Source organism: Bacillus rossius, chromosome 1, assembly GCF_032445375.1.
Source record: "Bacillus rossius redtenbacheri isolate Brsri chromosome 1, Brsri_v3, whole genome shotgun sequence".
NCBI classification, from domain to species: domain Eukaryota; kingdom Metazoa; phylum Arthropoda; class Insecta; order Phasmatodea; family Bacillidae; genus Bacillus; species Bacillus rossius.
In genome coordinates this window covers 156,706,129-156,729,279 of record NC_086330.1, presented here as the reverse complement: position 1 = coordinate 156,729,279, position 23,151 = coordinate 156,706,129, and the positions used below count along the sequence as shown (strand labels likewise).

At 37.7% G+C, this 23,151-nt stretch overlaps 1 protein-coding gene across 5 annotated transcripts in view; it reads left to right on the top strand.

Moving 5' to 3' along the window:
• LOC134546333 (uncharacterized) overlaps positions 1-23,151 on the top strand; it is a 127,653-nt gene that overhangs the window by 48,791 nt on the left and 55,711 nt on the right. For 4 of the 5 annotated variants that reach the window (XM_063389101.1, XM_063389099.1, XM_063389102.1 and 1 more), the window contains exon 2: positions 22,150-22,259. In XM_063389101.1, coding sequence (XP_063245171.1) covers positions 22,150-22,259 — 110 coding nt within the window. Of the gene's footprint in view, positions 1-15,873; positions 16,242-22,149; positions 22,260-23,151 lie in introns of those variants that run through there. The other variant, XM_063389103.1, reaches the window with a different exon arrangement.

The window sequence follows — 23,151 nt, the reverse complement described above, 5'->3', positions numbered from 1 at the left end:
TTCATGCCCGGCCATGATATGCGCTAATCACCGGGGAATCAAGATACTTACAATTTTCCTCAAGCGAGTGGAGCGACTTTGCGTGCTCGAGCGGCTGGTCATCTGGAGCGGCTGCCATTTCCCGGACATGTGGAGGCCACACCATCGGCCGTTCCGTTTTTCCCTTCCGCCTTCTCGGCGCGTCAATGTCGCGTCCGCCACGGAGGTCCGCGATGCACGTTTGGAGGCCGCGCCATGTCTGTCTGCAGTCCCGGTCGCGAGTCCAGCTGCCAGGCGGGCGCTCGGCTGGTGAGACGGGATGAGAGCGACGCTCGCAGCTGCTTTCAGCGCGAAGTCTTCTCGTCCTGCATACGGCAAATACACTGTTAGAAATTGCAGTAAGTTTACGGACTGTTCCACTAAGAATTTAAATCAAATTGCGCCGTTAGGAAAATTTTCCTTGGGGTGAAAAAAAGGGGGGAGGGGGGTAATTTCAAACACTTGGGGGAAATAAGAAAAAAATGAACACCAAATCTATAAATGTTTATCAGGTTACATTAATTGCCCTGAATGTGCAATATTTTACTTAATATTTTAGTGTTATACTTACATTAAAACACGATTCTGATAAACTTTTCAGAACCCTCGGACCACCTTGTTGGACACTTAAATTCAATGGCATACCTGTAGGAAGTATCTATTTTGTTGGGGTGGGGGTGGGGTGGTACTATTCGTCATCATCATTGGGGTAAATGAACCCCTGTTTGAAGTATTAGATCCAGCTTTTAAGGTGCCATCTGTCTGCTGGAAGAAAGACACTAGGAAAGATAGCTCTATGACCTTTATTTAAAAAGTACTTGAGATTTTTAATTTTTGTTTGAGCAGGAAGGGATTTCAAAGTAGATTCGACGAGAGTTTGGTGGATTTAAGTTACCCTGTACCCGCATTTACATTTTTATAAATTTATAAATTTATATATACACGGATAAAAATTCAGGAAAATTTCAATAGTTAAATATTTTTGGTATTAAAAGTTTGTAAATTAAAATGCTCATTTACAGCTCGGCTGTACTGGTGGCACCATAGAGGTTTTCAAGAAACAATCACATTGAAATCAACAGTCTATATATAGTAGTGTCCAGACGTGTATTTCTAAGACAGTGATTCCGACAATTATTATTTTTACGCACGCAGTCACAATTGTCTGTGCGCCACATACACAATACCTTACAGTGTTAACACGTTACTACTAACCACTAAAATAAGTATTTCTCAATAACGCAACACAAAACGTGTAGTGTGCAATGGCGCGTCAACTATGGCAAAGAGCGATTCGGACGCATGACGTGGCGGCGGCTCCAGTCGTCACAAGGCCAGAAGTATTTATGGCGGGAGGAAGGAGGGTACTAGCATTGAATATATATAACTTATAGAAGTCGCGAGGGGATACGATTTATTCTGCCAGTTTTGGAATCAAAACTGAGGTAGTTGCAAGCTCCCCCGCCAGACAGCTCTGCTTTCGAAAAGAAGGCACTCGTGGTTAGTGTCTCCCACGCTAGAGCGCTATAGTATCGCTTGTCTCAAGGTCGCGCGCGTATTATCTCTCTCTCTCTCTCTCTTTCTCTCTCTCTCTCTCTCTCTCTCTCTCTCTCTCTCTCTCTCTCTCTCTATCTTTTGTATTTTGTTTCCGTTGCTGTGTGGAGGGCCAGCGCATTGACAAGGCGGAAGGTTATGCTCGTCAAAACGATACGTAAATATATTGAACACAAATGTATTTTGTTTAAAGAACCGAAAGCAAAAAAATATTTCTTGAAATATTACACAATTATTTAAAAAGAGCCACATATATCAGTACTTCATTGGTGTTGGATTCCAGATGGTGTAATAAATATTGTATTTGAATAAAAATCGGTCCAATTGGAAATAAAATAAATATTTTATTCGCCAAATTAATTAAAGTACCTCATAGAATCCACTTTAATATAAATTCAACCAAATGTATGCAAAGAGGAAATTATAAAATACCAGACACTGTTATATAAATAGCTGATCAGTGTAAATCTGTGCACGAACTTAGTCATGCATTAATAAAAACTTTAGTAAGCTCTAACACAAGAAACTCGTTTTTATCGGGGAAAAATATTGTATGTTAAAGAAATAACTAAACAGTAAACATGTACATACATAATATTTATGTTCGCATACGTGCAGTGAATATTATTTTGCAGTGATAAATTAATATTTTATTAACATGGCTAGATCTAAAAAACAGTTTATACAAAATTTTAAAAATATTTACTACCTATACTTTTCAGAAGTAAAGTTGGTTTGTAAATTCTCCTTCAGGAGCATTATAAAACACAGTGCATTAAATTGCGTTTCAAGTCAAATAAAAAAAAATTAAAAATGGGTGGAAGTAAAATAAAAATACCACAAACAAATGATTATACGTACTATTTTATCATCTTTATAATTTACAAATAATGAGGGCCCAGTAACTTTGAGTTAAGTTGGTGTATAAAACTCTAGCGAAAAACAGTTCTCTGTGTTCTAGAGTTGTTTGAAGAGTTTATTTACATGCACAAAAACTTTCAATGTAAAAAAAGCCACATAATCATCCTACCATAGTAGGTGACATTTTTGACAGTTCGTACAACGAAATTTGTGACTTTGACATATGAATTATATGAAGCATTAAGAATTTGTGAAGCAATAAACAAAACTAACACATATTCATGTAGTGCAAGACTAGCTAATCATGTATTAATAACTTTTGTTTATTTTACAGTAAAATATTCAGCGGCCAAAGACTTAATCCGTTGCAATAAATGTAATCTAAAGCCATCTTAAGTGAAACAAACTGTGGCTAAATGAGGCCCAGTAATTTTGAGCGAAATTGTAATCGTGCAAGTTCCCATGTACCACAGCTGTATTTACCTTATATTATATGTATATGCATAATAAATTTAAAGATCACTTAACAACTTAAAAATAAATAAAACAGAGTAAAATATAAATTTCAAAGAATTATTTCATTCTAAATATCAGTATATAAAACTCTTCCATTGCGTATACATTTTTTTAACTTTTACTTCCGTACATTCTTAACGATACGAAACATGCACAATGCCATCTAATGACATTTAACAAAACTATTGTGTTATTGTCCCTAGGTATTCGTTACGTATACGTTTTATACGTTAAGTAAAATAATCTCATTAGTAAGTACTATTTTTACAACATTAACTAATGTAAAATATTTCATTGTCGAGCTTTAGCAAACGATTTACACACGTGCGATCACTGACACGTATAGAGGAAAGTTTATAAATCAATGACTCGTTAGAAAATGTACGTGTTTGTTTCATCATCTGTGAAATATGTAAAAATATGATCGTGTAAAACGCAGAGGAATAATCAACTGTCATATGTCAGGACTGAGATTATTTGTCAGAAACGTTTGTTGAAAGCTTTCAAACTAGCAATAGTTCTAATGAGGGAATAAATAGCCGAGTCAAAATATGCTAACATTTCGCTTGTACTCGAATTAAATCCGATATTTTTGTTACACTTTGCACGTATTCAGTAGTGTCCAGGGGAATTAAAATCAAAAGTCATGATGAATAGGAAGTGAGGTAGTCAGAAACTAGAAAGGATTATAAAAAAAGGCATTTGTTTTTTATTTTTAAAAAAATATCTCGTAAATGAGTAACCTTAAAAGAAAAAAGGTTTTAATAAAAAAATGAAAGAGTATTAAAAATCCTATAAAAATTATTTTCACTTTTTCATTTCTATAATATTGTTTGAGATAGTTTCACTTAAAAAATGAGTTTTTTTATTTATCTCAAACCTTTTTCCTATAGCAACTGACCTATATATTTGTGAACCGTGCCTCTTGTATGCCAAATGCTGTCACTTGACTTTACAAAACATGTTTAAGCTAGAGTCCATGATGACCCCAGAATTAAACATTTTTACATGCCAGGGTTACTTCTCAAAGAAAAGAACTGATAGCGTTTGGTCAGACAGACCACAGAACAGACTTAAATGCGTAACATGAAAATTGTTGGAAGCCTCACACGAGGACGAGGATTCACTGACAAGTTCTTGAGCGAGTGGACCTTGGGGATGACTGCATTTGCATCTGCTCATCATTGAAGAGTTATGCGCTACTCATTTTATATCTTTGAACAACTAGATTTCTGACAATATCGAAGAAGTAGGGATGCAACAGATTAATATAAGATCTCTGCTTAGCTAAATAATCACCCACCATTTCCTGGAACACAACAAATCATCTATATAGCAAATGGACTAGTAGGGGATGCCACAGTTACCTTTTTCAATGCTATAGTAATTGGCGAGCAATCAATACAGAATAATGTTGGAAAAATTCTAATCAAGCATTGTCACGAAAAGATCAAGCTCTCCCTCGGGCGAATATTAGCTACACTATTACATTCAATTGTAATAGCTCATTTATCATTTGTTAGTTTTCCAGAGGATAACGATAAGTGAAGAAAAATAGGATGACTTGATCATGTATATGCAGTATGAGTTGGCTCCATTTCATTTAGCTCTCTTTGACGAAGCTGGGATACGCAAAACCAAGAAAGCAACCCTGTACATGTTTTATGTGACGAGGGAGAATTTGGACTTGGAGAACCCTGACTTTGTTCTTAATGGTGGATTCTTACTACACAGTCATATAGCCGATAAGAGGTACTGATTCCTCTATTTGCCCAAAATATGTCAATTACATTATCATTTCCTATTTATCATGACTGTTGATGTGACGTTCCGTGCAGACCACTGAACAATTGAAACACAAAATCATAAACATCGGATTGAATTTGAGCGCAAAATATACTTTGACTGGGCTAAAAGTCTATAACACCTCGTGTTTAAATGCGTACCTAATTTTTAGAATCTCAATATAAGTGTCTTCCAGGTGAATTTTTTTTCTGGATACATAATAAAATATTTTTGAATTTAAATTGTTCATAACTTAAGTAATAACGGTAGAATCCAAAGTATTTTAAACAGTTTTATCTACTTAAAAAAAGTACGGAGGTGGTTGTGTGGACCAATGTTTACCACGTTTTTGTTTTTATTTTTGTATAAAACAAAAGTTCGAACTTAGGTTTTTCTTACACTAATCCACTTAAAAAGTATGTTCTCTGGTAAATAAACGCAAAATTTTTCACATGACGTTTTTTGACAGCGATCATTAAGCTACTAACATCTTAATATTGTAAAGTAATAAACAAAAAAATACTAATGCAGCTGCAGTCTATCTACTCACAAATAATTAATTGTTTAGTTATTTATTAAGCACATTTTGCTATCTATCTTAAAATTTTGTTGAAACGCTTGCCAAACAAATGCATTTTATGACAGACGACGTGGGTAATAATTGGCTAAAACTTTGCGTTTATTAAAATTTACATCGAAAATTAACTAGCGTTCACTCGGTTTTAGTCAAAATAATGAAATTAAAAATATGTGGTTGCTGTAATATAATTAGTTTTTTAAAGTAATTAAAACGTGGATATTTTAAATATAATAGAAAATAATTCTTTACTAATTCATATTAAATAATTAGGACTTTCCTCGCATACTTGCGTCAACTTTTTTTTTACACAGTATATAACTGATAAATAATGTAAAACAAAATTGGCAAGTTATAATTCACAACTTCCCTGTCATTATTTTTCACTGGAAAACGGAACATTGATGTGCCTTGTGAACCGATCCTCGTATTCTGACAACCCGTGTACGCACATTTATTACCCTTCAGCATGTCTGAAATTATAAAATTATCAATGCGAAATAAAGTTAAAATAAGTAGGTATTTAACTTTTAAATTAAATCATATTTTAAAACTCAACACGGACTGAAGGCCTGATACAAAGTTCTTAGGAGCTAATTTTCACGTTACTAGGGTACACAATCCCTCGATACAGTGATCCCAGTAACTGTCTTCTCCCGGGGTTTCGTGGCTCTCAAAGGCAGTGGTAAGGAATACTTATCGTCAAGGTCGCCGAACGGTGCTGATACCAGCTTCCCGTATATGGGAGGGTGACTGGCTGGTTAACCTAGTACGCCCTAAGACCGCTAGGGGCGTGCGCTGTCGATACCCAGCGATTGAAGCGATCGCAGCGGCGGAGCTTGGAACTACAACAATTCTTCTGCGAAACCGGACAGAAAATTTAACCTGGGCTCGCGACTTCTATACATTATATATATTCAATGGTACTAGGGACAGGAGAAGAGAAGAGGTGCGTTCACGCTCCAGCCGAACGGCGCCCTGGTGATCCGGAGGGGAACGTGCCGCAGGAACGATGGCACTGTGGAGTCCATTCCCACCGTGGTAACGGTGTTGGACACTCCGGCGAGGCCTCGGCACCGCGCGTCCTTGGCTGCCAACGTCGTCAACTGATCCCCCGTTAATTGAAGGACGACTCTCTCTCCGCAAGTGTCGACGACGCTCAGCGAGTTAACTAGCTACTCGCTCCGGTGATCATTCGCCACTCGCTTTGCTCCAGCGAGTGAGCTTCCTTTGCTCGCTCTTCGCTTTTGATTTCGTGTTCCATTGGTAGTTGAAGTCGTAGTAAACGGTTTAGGTACCAGATGGAAATTGTTACAAATTAAACTATGAAAGTGACGGACGGATGAAAGACGGAGTCTATGGGCTGTTGTAATTCCGCCTTAACCCGCTCCAACAACGGGTTGGAAATAGAAAATATTTCTAATCGAGAAGTCTTGTCTATTTCGCCATTTTTGTCGCGCTGGCGTCATGGGTGTGGCGAACGTGATTGATTAGAAATGCTCGCGTCGCCACCATCGCGCTGCTGTGATGCCAGCGTGACGGGACTTCGCCGAGCTAGCGACATTACGTAGTGTCTTGGCGGTTTATTCCAGGCGCTGTCAGGCCCGTTCTACAATGTCACGTAAACGGAGACGGATATCACGGAACAGAGTTCTACAATAGCACGCAGATGAAGACTGACCCGTCCGACCAATAGAAGCAGAGTATTTAGCTCCGGTGAGAGCCATGTTTGTTTGTTCCAAGTTACTTAAATTTGTTTCACAAGAATACGCAGTGTTATATTATTACTTTGTGGTTTATTTATATGATGTGTGTAAATTCTGCCCGTATTACGTTCTAGAAGCATAATATAGTTTTTAATTAATTTAATATTTCGTAACTTTGAAATGCAATCCTATTGGTTGCGATTTTTTTTTTTAAGTTCCCGTGTATTGTGAAAGCAGTAGACACGATAGTGAAATGTTTCGGGGGATCAGTCACAGTTTACATGATCCATTTACGTTTCCGTGCCTTTGTAGAACGGGCCTTAGTGAGAGTGGGCGGTGGCTGGGTGCACTAAGATGTCGCGTTCACATCTCAAATCTGTTTCACACCTGCCCAACAGTCGGGTAGGAGCTGCCGTATACATGATTGTGGGAAAGATAAGCTAAGTACGAGACATTTCATACTTTTCCGATAAATGTGAAGGTCGGGTAACGACTCACTGTCGTGATATCGGCGAGGGGAGCCGGCAGCTCCCACTGTGAAAACATGCGGTCTGTATAGGCAGAAGAAGCTGGAGAAAGTAGTGGGACTGCGAGTCTCTCCTTGTGTTTTCTTGTTTAGGCCGGTATTCCAAGACACAAAAATAAGGGTTTAGGTCTTGAATATGCTGCACGGGTTTCCTAACAGTATTCTTAGTGCGCGATGGGACACGGCCAGTCCCTTATTTTTAGAGAACAGATTTTGGTCTCCTGTCCGTTGCTGATATGAATCCCAAAATCTGAGCATGCGCAGGCTTACTTTTTCGATGAATTCGTCCAGATGGCGAACCCGCGTCTGGCGCCATTAACTCGTATGTAGTCATTGTTTTGATAATCGGGGGACGTAACAAATTTATAATAGCGAAACTATCCTGGAATACAACTTGTACAAATGAATGGTCAAAACAATAAATAATTAAAACATAAAAAGAATTTGAGCAAATTATAAAAAGGTCCTATTTTTGTGCGATGGTGCTGCTATCTATAGTATTTTGCCGTAACAGTTGTATCGATGGTTGCGAAACGTCCGCTAGAACGCGTTGAAACCAGTTTCTAGCCTCGCGCAGAGAACCGTTTGTTAAAACTGTTGCCGATTTGTTTCCTTACTGGAATTCTGTTCAAACACCGTTCTGGAATACGGCACGCGAGTTAGGTTACGTACGCTACCTTACCCGACCGTCTTGGAATACCGGCCTTATTGTTCTCTTGCGGGCGTGCTGCGGCCGGGTGGATGTGAGGACCCACTCAGTGTCCGCGCCAGCTGGATGTCGATAACTCCACAGCCGGACAGGCGTGGCGTTACCAGGGGGCTGGACTGATAGCGGTCGCAAGGCCGCAAGGCCGGGTCTCAGTTGGCCGAAGTTGCTTCTCCATCTTGTGTTTACGGTATGTCTCAGCAAATATCGTAATAGGACAATATTGGAAAACAAAAGTGGCCAATTGGCATTGGCAATGCGCGAGACACTTCACTGCATTGCTTTCAAGTAATTGTACACTTCATGCCGCTAGATGTCACTACTGTTAACTAATTTTACGCGCTTAAAAACGTAGGTACACTCCACGCCGCCAGGTTCGCTGTCATCACTTTTGCTCACGTATTTCTTACCAGTTTCCAATATGTCCCTTATACAATTGGTGTTTGGTCTCGGTTCGTTTGACAGAGCACGAACTGTCTACTCTCTCGCGCTCTGTTGACGCCCAGGGTCGTCGAGATAAGAGTTATACGAGAAAAAGGGAAGTGGGGCAGAGGAATCTCAGGGGGCTCCAGTTGAGATAAGATATATATTTTTAATGGTTGTGATTACCCCTGATTAGGACGATACCTTGTTAGTACAATTCATTGTGAACATTACAAGTAATGCGATACGCACAGGTTAGGTTTTATAGTATTTATTTTTTAATTGTGGGGTATTAAGTTGTACATTTGGAAAGGGGGGGGGGGGGGGGGGGGGGGGGGGGCAAACAAAATTATTTTCCCCCGGGTCCTTGGTTTCTCTGGACGGCCTTGCTGACGTCCGCCATGTTTTACAGCTGCGTGTTGAGGTTTTTCCAGTTAACCATTTGCGTGTTTCGGTGAAATCTAGCAATTTGGTAGTGTTTAATGCAGGTAATTGTTTTCTTAGTAGTTTAATTACTTTGAAATTAAGGTTACGTAAATATGTTTTTTTTACGAGTGTTATTACACATTCAAAAGAGAATTAACTAACAGCAGTTTTGACCTACAAAGATTGCGTACAATTTTAAATTACCCAGTTAAGCGCCTGTAGATGTTATTATCTCTGTTCACTTATGTATAGCTAAAAGTACAATCTTTATTTTAAAAAATCCATTTGCGTCATGTGTACAATGTAATTTTTTTTGCCGAAGAATGTGTGCATGATGTAGTTCTCTCGCGGAATAACGAAGACATGCGAGCTTTTTTACACCCGTGATATTACACTTATTGAAAACTTGTTGTAAATAAGTTTATCTGTGTGAGAGAGAACATCAACTAAAAGGAAGGAATAGAGTTAAAAAAATTTAAAGTAATGAAGAAAAACTAAAACTAAAAAAATAAATTAACACTGCGTATGAGACCGAGCCTTAAGGAAGACATACAAAAACTAAAATTAAAACAGATTTATAATTTAAGATTTTTAATTTTCCATATTTTAAATTTGTCTTCGTTAAAGTCGAGACTGATTTTTCAAATACCATAACATTGCGACTATTGACAGTGTTATTTAAGTTATAGTCGTTACCAAAAATAAATAAATAATAAACGCCAATGACTGCACAGGAGAAATTAATTGTAGCAGTCTTGTCACTATTGACGACGGGCATTATATAAATTATATAAGCCCTATTGTTCATTAACAAATCCAAATTAAAATTGACAAAAATGTGAGCACTTCTTTCAGTACTCGCCAGTGATGTGTATACATATGTATACCCTCGGTAACGAGCAAACTCATGTGTTCTCATGGTGCTCATGTTGCAAATAATCTTATAATATGAAACTCGGACACGAAATTTGAAGTAGAATTCTTTAAAATATTCCAAGTGTGATAAATAAACTGATAAATAAAATAACTCTTTCCAAATACCAAAATTTCTGAATGCGAATCACACACATACCATCTGCCGTTAAACGCAGATAGCAATCAGCAGCAAGAAATAAACTGAAATTTTAAACTATTAGAACGACTCCGATAAAAATTGAAATACTGCATATCTCTTTAGAATTCAGTAAAATGTTAATACTATTAAGTTTTCGCATACGTTAAAAGTTATGACATTACTAAAATACTAATCTAAAACATTTTAAAACTCTCATTGTAACACTAACTATATGTTTGTATGTTTGTTTTTGCTTAAACGACTGAATCGAGTCTGTAAGTACTTCCTACAAACAAACCTTAATCTTATTGAGCGGATTCAACATTATTATATTATAATGCTATTTAAAAAGTTAGTTTCCAGTGACGAGATGTGACTCTCCCTCGAGGCTACCAAGCGCGCTCCACCGCTGTGCTAGTAACCTCTTGTAAATATAGAAGGCGAATATGTATTATAATGATGTAATGACAGTTTTCTTAGGTATTTTAAAACTTGTGGCTTTTTACCATGACTATTTGTTTACTAAATATATTCCAGTGTAGTTTCACTATAGTAAAGCTTCATTTGACACACCAATACGTGGTATGTCCCCTAATGTTTACGAAAGTGACTATATACGGATTTATTTTGCTACACGTGGGTCCGCCATCTTTGTGATACATTTCTGTTAAAAGAATTCAGTTTATTTTTCACGAAAGTGCTCCTACCAAATTCCGTATACCGAGAGCTCAGATGTTCCACATAAAATAAAAAAAAAACTAAACCACGAAGTGGTTACAGCCAATAGAATATCTGAAACAAAAATAGCGTATTTCGGGTAATATATTTCCCTCTCGGATTAAGACAAAACCTCAAAGAGAAGCGGCCGCTAGAGAGCGCTGAACTGCGCTACTGCACTGGCGGTGCTATTCCTCTCCAGTTCATTGAGAAACACGAGCCGATGTTTTTTGTTTTGGAGTTCGCGAGCGCAGTGACGCCATCGAGTGTGGCGTATCGCGTTCTGCTAGCTTGTTTACCCGTCGCGAAGGCCTTGCGTGCGACGCAAACATCCATCCCTGAGTCACGGAAGTTCTCCAACGAATGCCAGCCAGGAAGCAAGCTCGTCAGTGTATTCTCTGAACCGCCTCACGTATCCCGGACGCGTGTGTAAACTCGGGCGAACCTCGGCAAACGAGTAGCGATCACGTGGCTTGCCGATCCGCGGAGATTCAAGTCGCGTCTGTCTGACGCGTCGGAGCTGAAGGTGGAGATGAGGATATGGCGCTCACTTCCCTTCTATGACGTCTAGTGCTGACGGTACAGTCACGCGGAGCTGATCTGACAGGTCAGACAACTGCTTGTGACGTCATGAACAATTTTCGCAATATGATGAGCACAAATTGTAAGATAGCAGGGAAATAATCATTTTAATTTTATATCTTCATAATTACGTTTTGGGCACCATTTTGTGTCATTTGTTTTCCGTTAAATTGCTTTCAAACTGAAAACGAAGTCCTCGGAAACGTAAATAAAATTTATAAAATTGTGTAGGCATGAAAATAACAGGTTTGGCCCAAATATGTATAGTAAAAACGAACAAATTTTCGATAAATGCATCGAAATTCCATTAACACGTATATCGTTCAATCTCTATGTTGTATATATCTCTCGAGTAAAGCCAAGCTAGTTCTGCCCTTCATGAACGTGAACAGGCAGGCTGCTACGGAAAACTAAACTGACTGCATGGCCGGACATCACGGTCAGACAGATGAGTCAGAAGCGACTGCGCGAATGTGGCAGAGACTATATCGCATCTCGTCACGAGAGTTGTTTTCCACGGCAGGGAACACGTAAATCGGTTCCTCACAACATGAACGCAACGTGACAGAATACTGAGAAATAGACTGCTGTCTCTCCGCAAAACAAACCAATATCGCGTCATCGTTTTATCATATCAATCCGCTGAAAGTTTTGCTGCAATTTTTATGGCTCACTGGACGTACATATAGGTGTTAAAAGGAATTTCGCGGCAGTGGGGTTTTATAATCAAAATTACAGAAATATCTAATTTTTTAACTGTCTGGAAACGCGAAAGAGGTTTTGCATTCAGTAATACACGCACATTTCGTACGTGAATTTTCTAGAAGCCCAGCTCCTATTGGCCAAACCATCAGGCCAACTAAACAAAAGGAAGGCTGTAATTGGCCCACAGCTGCAGCCAATCGGGAAACACTACTCTCAGGCGAGAGCATTAAAGGCAGAAGAACTTGTAATAACTTAACCAGGTAACTCTACCCTGATAATGGCGACTGCAACGTCGACCGAAACGTCGGTGATATATCCGCATTGGACGCGGCTACAGCCCAGAAGCCAGGCTACTTCAGACAATTGCCGCGCAAGCCTGCGATATTTAATAATCGAACGTGCAGAAGAAAACACCGAGTAGAAACTGGTGATAACACATCGCTAGTAGTGCGACACCGGCTAAAGCAGACACGGGTTCTGGACCGCTGGCGCCTCGTGATGGGACTGGGCCAGGTGGGCAGCGAGTCCGCACTCCCCATCGCGGGGTCAATTGGGGCAATCTGGCCGGTCGTCAGTTGTTTCGGGCAGGGTAGTGATGGAGTGGGGGGGGGGGGGGGGGGGGGCAACCGTGGAGCTAGCACTCGCCCCACTTGACCCCAGCCGTGACGGGTCGCGCGCGCTCCAGCCTCGTCCGTCACTCCACGGGGTCGCTGTCGGTTCTCTCAAAGATCAGCTCCTCGCGTCCGTCCCTATCCGGGAACCTGTCTCAGATTGGTTTGGACTATGGGGACGGAGAAAGTTCATTTAACGACAGTGGACGCCTTCAGTTGTGCCACAGATGTTTTAACACGCCTGTAAGGTAGTCTACGTCAAACAGCAACTGATTGGTAAAATCGCACTCAGACATTCAAGACTCAAAACATGCTTCCTTCGGGGACAGAAGCCAAAGTAAAAAAAATGACTCAAGGTTAGAGATAACACCGCATCAAGTCCAACCTACAGGTCACTGAAGCTGCGAAATTTCGCGTGTCACTTTGGCTGGTTGCAACAGTCAGCTGAAGTCAATACCTGCAGCTACCCCGGTCAGTTGACCTGGGCTGCAAACCATTGTCACCTGCTCAGGGTCACCCAAAGTGTGTCGAAACAACTGCACTCCAACAATATCCAAACAGAGAAAACTACATGTTGTATTACTAAACACTAAAATTTCATAACTTTGTTAAAATATGCTATTAAAAGTGTTTTACAGAATCACTTTTCTAAATTTGTAATGACAAAGTGAATTTTCACAAGTTTACAAGTTATTTTAACATGTAGGCTACCTAAAAACTGTTGTTTTATTAAAAACAATTTTAGCTAATAAACTGTTATGACACTAGTTGTCTACTACTAATGTTTTTAAGTACCTCGAAAAGTAGTTAGTTTAAAATTACAATTTTACTAATTATTCTAGGAAGAGTGGTCTAGTTCTTCCCCCACTGAGTTAAGAAAAAAAACTTAAATCATTAAATTTATGCACGTAAAGTGAATGCGAATAACTGCGTACTAGTGTTTTCCTTACCTCGCATGATGGGCATCTCTCGACCAGACGACGACACAATTTCTAACGAGCTGTTTCCGTGGTATGACCATTTATTGATGTCTTGTTGAGTCTTTGTTATATAATAATCTTTGGGCATGACAAGATTACTTTGTTGCACGTTTTCAATTGAATTTTGCCAATCCAGAAATATAAAGTTTGCTACAATAGTTTCTATAAATAAAATTTAAAAAAAATCTGAAAACTTGTAGAAACGTTAGTGAAATGTGTGGAAATGTTATCTATTTGAACATATTAATGTGAAATAACTGAAATAATCTTAAACGATACAAATGGAAATGAAATAAACCCACATATACCGAAATGAGTCGGAAACCTAATATTACAAACAAAATCACTTAATAAAATACAAATAAAATGATTTGTACCCAGATGTAATTAAATATATAAAATGAAGTAAAATCACATGAAAAAGCATCAAAAGAATCCATTTATAACGCAATAAGTGTTCTTTAATAGAATAGAATTTCAATGATTAAATGCTTGAATTGTAACGAAATAAATAAAAGCAAAGAACTGAAATGTGTGGTAATGTTTCCTAACTGTACATTTTAATGTAAAATAAAGGTAGGGTTTTATCTTTTCTACTTTTGGGCCTAGATTATGTTAAAGCTCAAGGAAGAGTTTTAGTTTTGCAAGTAGTTTGAATGTTCACAACATAAGCGTTTTTATAGGGGATAGTTATATAGTATGGTTTTATCTGTAGATGCAATCAAAACTTTGACAGGTAAAAAAAATCATGCAAAGTATTATTAATGAAAATTTTATATTTAATGATTGAAATTGTCTTTGTATTTATAGGATAAAATAATTGTTGTACTCTGGAATTTTGGATTGGGTTTATATAAAAGGGGAGGGAATGGTTTGTTTCCCCTCACACGGATGCGCTCATAATTTGGTACCACCTTGGCACAGTCGGTTAGTATATTTTACATTCATAGATGGGAACAAGCTTTCGCCTGCCTACAACTACCTCCGTAACAATACTGTAATGACTAATCCTTACCTCTCGACCTTGCTCTTCCTTAATTGTCTCTCGTACAGCTGCGTAGTAAACATTAACGTGCATTTTTAGCCCACATTTTTTTCCAGTTAATTTCACCCAGTTTTAGTTTTATAGTTAAATAAAAATTTATTTGGATAAGAATTGGAGATAATTCTCCCCCCCCCCCCCCCCCCCCCCCCATTTTTTCTTCCACCCTTTTAAACAGTTTTTCTTGATCGTCTTTGCCGTCAGTGTCGGAAGACTCGGATACTCATGTTGAACATACCCATGTTATTGTATTTCTTTTCCCGATAGGTTTCTAATGAATTATTTTATGTAGGTAAATAATAACTTAGGAGTATTATATTTTTTTTTTTGTTTTCAGGAAACACAATTTTGAAGCCTTAAAAAATATATTGAACCAGCATTTATCTTAAATTATATTTACAGTTTTGATAATTAACTTGTGTCGGGTCCTGCATTCAACTTGCTATAAATGTTATATGTATATATATATATGTATATATATATGTATATGTATATATATGTATATATGTTTATAACTTGAGTCCCATAGTTGCATGCAACTTTCTGAACGAACCAGTGTTAACCAGTGTTAACCAGTGTTGCCTTGTGTTGTTTCAACGGCGAAAATAGCTAGTGAATGGGTGCCTTAAATGTTTTAGTTAATTGTTTCAAGTGTTTCACTAAAAAAAATATATATTTTTCAAACTTTTTTATTAAAACATTTACATTTATGATGAATAAATAACTTTTGGGGGGAGGAGGAGGGATAAACTTAATTCTCCCTTAATGGTTTCGTAAGAAAGAAATGAGGCAAGTAAATGGGACAGTCGGTGTGAACAGCACTTTGATACTATTTTATAATATGATATATCTACTAACTTTTGAGACTATGAAATATAGAGACAAGACACTCAGCGCCGCAACGGTTGGGACAGCAACTATTTCGTAACTCGGGAAGCTATTGAACACGCACGCCAAGTGTTTCACGCTGAGTGAGCTCTGCGGCGCAGTGTTTTTATCGCGGCGCGTTCGCTCGTAGTACGCAGGCGCGCGCAGCAGCTGTCGCAGGTGGAGTCGGCAGTCGGGGAGCAAACTCTGACATCACTTCCCATTGTGGCGCATGACGTCAGCAGGCCGGCCAGTGAAAGGTTTCTTTCGGGGTCTGGCGTCTGCCTGCAGTCGCGTTTCAGTCGCTCGCGCGGGTAATTGATGGTGCTGTCGCCGCTGCTTTTCCGAGCTTGCGTGGTAAACATCACTCGGGCCGCCGTGTGCCCTGAAGGGGGGAGGGGGAAATGACGTGTAAACAACGCCATGTTGTGAGCGTGTGGTTGGCCGTTGTTTAACTGCGAGTTTTGACATGGCGTGAATTATTTATTGCAGCGTGATGCCTGTGCGATATACAGTGGTAATGTTTTCATACCCCAAACCCGGATCTACAATAAAGGAGTAGTGCTGTTTCGTAAATATTTCTAGGTGAGTACACTAACATGTTTACTTAACTAGTTAGGTACTCTGCGTTTTATTTACTTTTTTTTATCGCGATTGGTGCGTGCAGTAAAATCGTTAAATCTTAAAAGTAACAGAATAAATAGTTCGAAATTGCTATAAATGAACTGAATATCCTGAAATGATGGTTATTAAAGTATTGGCGAAGTGGGTAAAAATCGATAAATCTTAGCGATGCAAAAATTAATTTAGAATTATTTTGCAATGGACTTAAGATGTGTGTATTTCTAACTCAAATAAATATTAGTTGTAAATAACGTCCTTCAAAAAATTAATTTAAAGAATGTTGGTAATAAAAGGCAACGTAACAAGGATTGTGTGCTAAAATTTTCCCATGTAATATTGGCTTTTTTTCACGTGTTGAAGGCTTAATTTAGAGTTCCGGAGTCTTATGTGTAGTTATATAACTCCAGAATATGTTTGAGTAGTGTAAAATAGATTACTGTATTATATATGACAAGCTGTTTAGAGGGTAAAATTGCCCCCAAATGTAATACGAGGAAAAATAACTTTTCCCTTGGGTAATTCTAGGTAGTTTTTTTTTTTAAATTATAGTGCATAATTCAAAAAGAGTATCTGATCATACAATAGTGTTTACACGTGGAATTTACAGCGAAGCACTTAAAACTGGCTCAGCGGACTGGCTACAACTGACGTAATCCCATTAGTACTTTGTTTATTATGGTGGTTTTACTGTTGAGTATAAAATGCTGCTGTAGTTGGTAATATGTAATCGGCAATTGTTTCTTATTGTTTATACATTTGTATTTTAAAATAAAATATTAAAACAAAGAAAAGAATTCTTTCTATTCGTGATGAAAATCTGTCTAGTTACCAATATATGTTTAATTTTGAAAATATGCATAAAATTTTGACTAACTGTTCCCGGTAGCAATTGTTCCGTATAACTTATCCAATTGTATTTTAACGTAAAATATTAAAGTAAACATTTAAATGTGTGTAATGAAAAACTGTAACATAAATATTGTTTTTAAAATTATGAATTACAAAAACTTTCATTGAAACTGAATACGAAATGAGGAATAATTACACTAGTGGACGTACAAATTTGCTTATTTATTGAAAGGTTATGTTTATTACGACGATCAGAGCTTATAATAGGCCGAAAACGTAGGCCTATCACAGTTTAAGCAATAGTGTTATCAAATGTAGTAGTAAAAGATAATCTTTGGTATTACGAATTTTAGGTTTGTAGCTAGTCAGATTGAATTAAGTGAACTGAAAAAAAAAAAACTTAATACTGTATTTTGTTAGTATGTTATGTTTTGTCCGAGCCTTTACACAGTGTTTGGTATACTATACAACAAGTATATATCTCTGGTACTGTAAGAGCAAATAAAAGCTATTTTTTAGGAATTAGGAACGGCAATTCTGTTGATTTCTTTTATTTTTATTTATAGTTACGTTCCGTCGACCATGAATGAGCAATTGCTCAATGGTGTAGAACATGTCAGTATATACAATACAATACAAAATAAAAAATAAATCCATAACATAGTAAGATAAAAGTTATAAACAATATCATGATTATATACACATATCACAATTAAAGGGATAGAGCATACATGTATTGTACACACATAATATTAAGGTGTCCGTACACAAAGATATTTTATACATAAACACACAAATATACACATAACATAACTATTATATATATATATATATATACACATACATACATACATACATACATACAATTCAGATGTTAACACACAGGTTATGATTATCAATACAATTTAAAAATTCATCAACAGAATAAAATGTTTTTGAGATGAGATATTCTTTTAATTTATATTTAAAATTTTTACTTTTACTTTTACATAGTTGTTTTAAAGTTAATGGAAGATTATTAAATAACTTCAAAGCAGTATTATATATGCCTTTCTGCTGTAAAGTAGTTCTTGCCCGAGTTATATGCAAGTCATCACATTTTTTAGTTTCGTATGGATGTATTGCTGAATTTGGCTTAAAAATATTCAGATTTTTATTTAAAAACACTAAAACTGAAAAGATATATGTATTGACTTGGCAATGGGAGAATACATAGTTTATTAAAAAGTGGTTATTGATTGAACTGTCGAGCAAATTTAGAATTTGCTAAATATGGTTGAACTGAAAATAGATGACAGAGGTTTGGTAGTTAAATGATTTATATCGGTGGCAATTAAAAATAAAATGTGTCCTTGTAGGTACTTATATTTGAGGCAGACCCTAGAGTAGTGAAAATCCGCTTTTAAGTTTCCCCGCCTGATACAGGGTCGGCTTGCGTGGAATGGGGCTGTTTGCCATTATTTTTTAAGGCACTCATATTTTGTCTATTTTAAGAACGCAACGGTTCCTAACAAATTTTGAGTTACAGAAATTCAAGATTTAGTAGTCATCTTTACTACGTACCTACGTCAATTTTTTTTTTTTTTTTTTTGGGTCTGTAGAGATTATATTTTCACTCTTGAGTCAAATAAACGAAACGTATCACTGCTTTACGTGCTATTAATAATTTGTATTTTATTTATTATTATAGATTTAATGGTGAGTATGGATAGGCAACCGTCAACGAGTGCTTTCGTAATAGTTGTTACGCATTGCAATTGAGCACGAATTAACTTAATATAATTAAATAATTGTACAAGAGCGTTTTCTAATCGACACTGGACCTTGGCCATGTCGAGCTCTGTACAGAAACAGCTCAGCCTTCACCTTTCTGAAAGATCAAGAGCTTTGGAGGCCTTTCACCGTGCTTCGTTCTTGGAACCCTCCTTGATATTGACAGTGAATCCTTACTTGGTATTCTTCGTACGTTCGTCAGAAAAGTTTCAATTTTTTTTTTTAAAGAGTTTCACTCGTGTGACTCACGGTCCTAAGGCGACGGGACTTCCAGATTATAGTGGGCACCAACTTGTAACCGACTGTGCTCATAGCTCATAACCATGAGCTTATTGCCATCCAGTTTAAAGTAGCTCTTGTGCGTTGAAACGAAGAAATTTTATTTTTGGCATATCTAACTCGTGTTGAATCCGTTTCAAAGTCACGTGACCAAGTTACGAAGTTGGGGAAGATGTCACTGAGCCGGTGAAGGTGAAGTACACGTACGTAATTCATGTAGTTCTCAATTTAGTGTTCTGTTGTTGGTATAACGTTACCAGCCTGATTCTAAACTTTCCACTTCAAAATGAATAATAAAGCACGCGCATTTTCCTTAGTTTGTGAACCATTGCTGGAATGACGAATAAACACATTTATTAAACATTTACTTATGGTAGAATAGGTGTCTTTTCTGAAGTTCAAAAAATGTAACGTTTGGATAACTAAACAAATCGTATGTTAAAAAACTACTTAAGAATTTTGAATGCCTTACTCATATTCTCTTTTTCTGCATGAACGGATTCATTTTAATTAGTTGGTTAATTTTTGTCACTTTGAGCGGAGTAAGTTACTTTTAGACTTGGCATCGTGTGAATGGTACATTGTGGAACACCTTTCGTTAGCCAAAACGTAAGATTTTCATGGTTATCGTCGAGCTATGTTGTCGAGGTCTATATAGAAGTGCAGAAGCGCCAAGGGTACGCTGACTGCCGCTTCTGATGCGTTGCCTGTACGCGCAAGTCACTGGATTGGAGAACTCATTGCACGACGTATAATGTGTACAGCAACATACACATCCTTCTTTATGCTCCTAATACTACAGTTTGAAGTCACGTTAGAAGAGCTGAGAGTGCGTCATAATATATATATATTTTTTTTTTTTTTTCAAATTTTGATGTACCAAGATCTTTTGAAAATGATTAACTTAAATGTTATGTCATCAGGAAGAATATGTAACATTGTACGTTACGTAATATTTACATTACCTACCGAGTTATGTATACCTTCAACGGCTGTTTGAAGGAGGTTTTCATGAAATGATCTTGCATGTTGCTGTAAAAGAAATGGTCAAATATCATTTTCACCTACTTTACTGTGGATATTAACATAACTAATGGGCGAATGTAATAAACGCGAGTAAATACATATTTACCTCAAGTTTTTTGTGCCATGCTGGGTCTTCGTTATGTATGTCTTGGCTCTAGTGTGTGTCAAAAAAAGGGGGAGGGGGTGAATTTTGTAAAATTTTATTTTTGAGATTATATTTGTTTATTTGAATGCTAAAATGATCATGTTTTAAATTTTTCTCAAAATTTGTATGAAACCCTTTAGTTCAGTTTTTGAGACAATAAAATTGTAAATATTTTAATGCCCGTCTATCATATTTTACAAATGCATCCTTTCTTGGTACGATTACCCCTTCCTGGAGCCGCCCCTGCACTGAACTTGCGTGCTTGGAATCTTGGAAGACCCTGGCTCGCATCCGGTTAATACTGATGTCCGTTCTGTATGGTGTACAGAAATCCTCAAGCAAATGCTGGGATGGATACTTGCTGTATAAGAGGGCTGTCCCGTTACAGTATGACTTTGGACCGCGTGACATAAATATGAGATTCGCGATATGACGATCATATACCTCGTTTAGGGTAAAATTTCAATCCGGATTGAACCTGGAGTGGAGTGAGGAATCTAGATTGAAATTTTACTTAAAACACTTTGTTGTGGACTGAAGTTGTAGTGAAGTGAGATAATCCACTCCACTTGTTGAGGTGGACTGGACTGAAGAATCCGGATTGAGATTTTACTTTAAACACGGACTGGAGTGAAAAGAAAATACGCACGAGCAAGCCGCCGTCATATTGCATTGTTTGTTATTGGTATCGTTGCATTTCAGGCATAATATGTGAAAATGGCAAAAAAAAAGAGCAGAGGAATGTGTGGACAGAGATGGAAGTAGAGTTATTGTTGGACGTAATGATCGCACCACAAAATTTTCAGTCCATGTTGACTCCAACTTCGATCTTGTTTACATTTCAATCTGGATTGTGATATTTACCATAAACACATTTCGTCAGTCTATGTTCGTTACACATTCACTCAGAGTTCACTCCTCTCCAGGTTCAATCCGGATTTTGAAATTTTACTCTAAACGAGGTAATAGTGTTATGATTTGGCTGTAATCGACAAAATGAGAATGGTAATTTTTAAGATCATGAAACCCATTATAATACGTATGTAGCAGTAATGGGCACTGTTTCCTGCAATATATTTGTATTTTTTCGGGTTTTTGTTGCGTAGACCGCATGCGGCGTATTGAACAGCTGTTGCAGGCCATTTTATAGCATTCCCCCATTTCCCAGACTTATTTAGTATCTACGTCATGGGTGTGGCTAGTGTTATGGTAATATAGGTATTCCTATTCCCAGATTTATTAAATTTGTAACAAACAAAAAAAAAAAATCAATTTTTTCCCCCATCACGAATCCTTTACACTGATTAGTCAACAGCTGTGTTACGTGAAGGCGCGGTGGATGTCTCGCACGAAAAAGTCTCTCCCTCCTTTGCGCCGGTGTTCTACTTCCATGTCACTCTACGATATTTGTAAGCCATTGGAGGGGAGATTGGAGATTACGATAAGTGTTACCTGTCAGCAGTGGTGGATACAGAAATCTATTTCGGGAGGGGATTTAAAAAAAAAAATATTTTGATAAAAAAAACCTTTAGGTCATCAAGGAGTTTTGACAGTTACATTATCATCGAGCTGCCGCCTATGGTGCACAAGACGTAAAAATAAAAAAAAAATAACTAACCGTAATCTTTCCCGTTGTCCTGCAATTGTTTATGTACTAATGCCAATGTACTGCATCTCCTTACGTAGCTTTTAAGATTTTTAAGAGTATTTTGTCACGCGTCTTATTTCCTACTTGGGAATATGTCTGGTCCTGTAGTCTAGTTAAAACTATAAAAGCATGTCCTCGTGTGTTTCCAGGGAAGTGTACTCGGTGTGGTATGGCCGCGTCGGAACGACCAGCTGCATTCCATCCGACAAGGTCCAGCAGCTGTTCAATGACATGCAACTGTTTCCATCCAAGTCTCAAGGTACGGCGTGAACTGCACTGCGCCCTAGTCGCGAGTTTTCAAGTGAACCTTCTTCTTTACAGCCAGTAGGGTAAAGCTGGACTCTCGGTGATCCCACCGTAGATCACGTGGACACGCAGCCAGCCAGATCCATCCGTCCATCAAAACCTTGCCAAGCTTTAACTTTCGACGGACGGATGAAATTATAACCTCAAAAAAGTCTAAAAGTCTATCTTTGTTTTGAATTTTTTTATTTGTGCATTTGTTAAGCTGCTTGTCTATGAACAGTTTTAAGTTTTATATTTGTGACAATAATTCTCTGAACACAAAAAAAATAATAATGCAGGGTATCCAGAAAATATGCTACAATAAATATTATAGTGTTTGTTTAATCATAAGTTGTAGCGAACATGATCGTTAAACTGGTAAACATTTACTAGAGTAATTTCCTCGAAAATATAATCCTTAAAAGTTGATGGCAGCATCCAAGTAGAAAAATATTATGACGGACGTGCGGATCATTGTGAATCGCTCCGCTTGTTGACGGACAGATGACGGATCATTGAGAGTTCAGCTCAATTCGCGGCGATGACTCAGTAGTGTAACGCTCGATTGCGGTTAGCAGGAGGGGCAATATGTCTAGAACCTCACCCCTCACTCGCTCACAGTGCTGCAGTTTTCGTTACGCTGCCGACTGCGACTTGCTCGTCCTGCAGTCCACTACTCTGCTGGAAACACTGCGACAAAGGCTCTGACCACATCCCGCTAAACATTTCATAGACAAGATGATATTTAGTATGTTATCGTGTACCTTAGTTTTATCATTAAAGATTGTTTTTGAATATTTAGTTTTGTCACTGAAGTGGATTATTGAAGTGTGAAGTTTTACTTATAATGTATCTGGTGACCAATT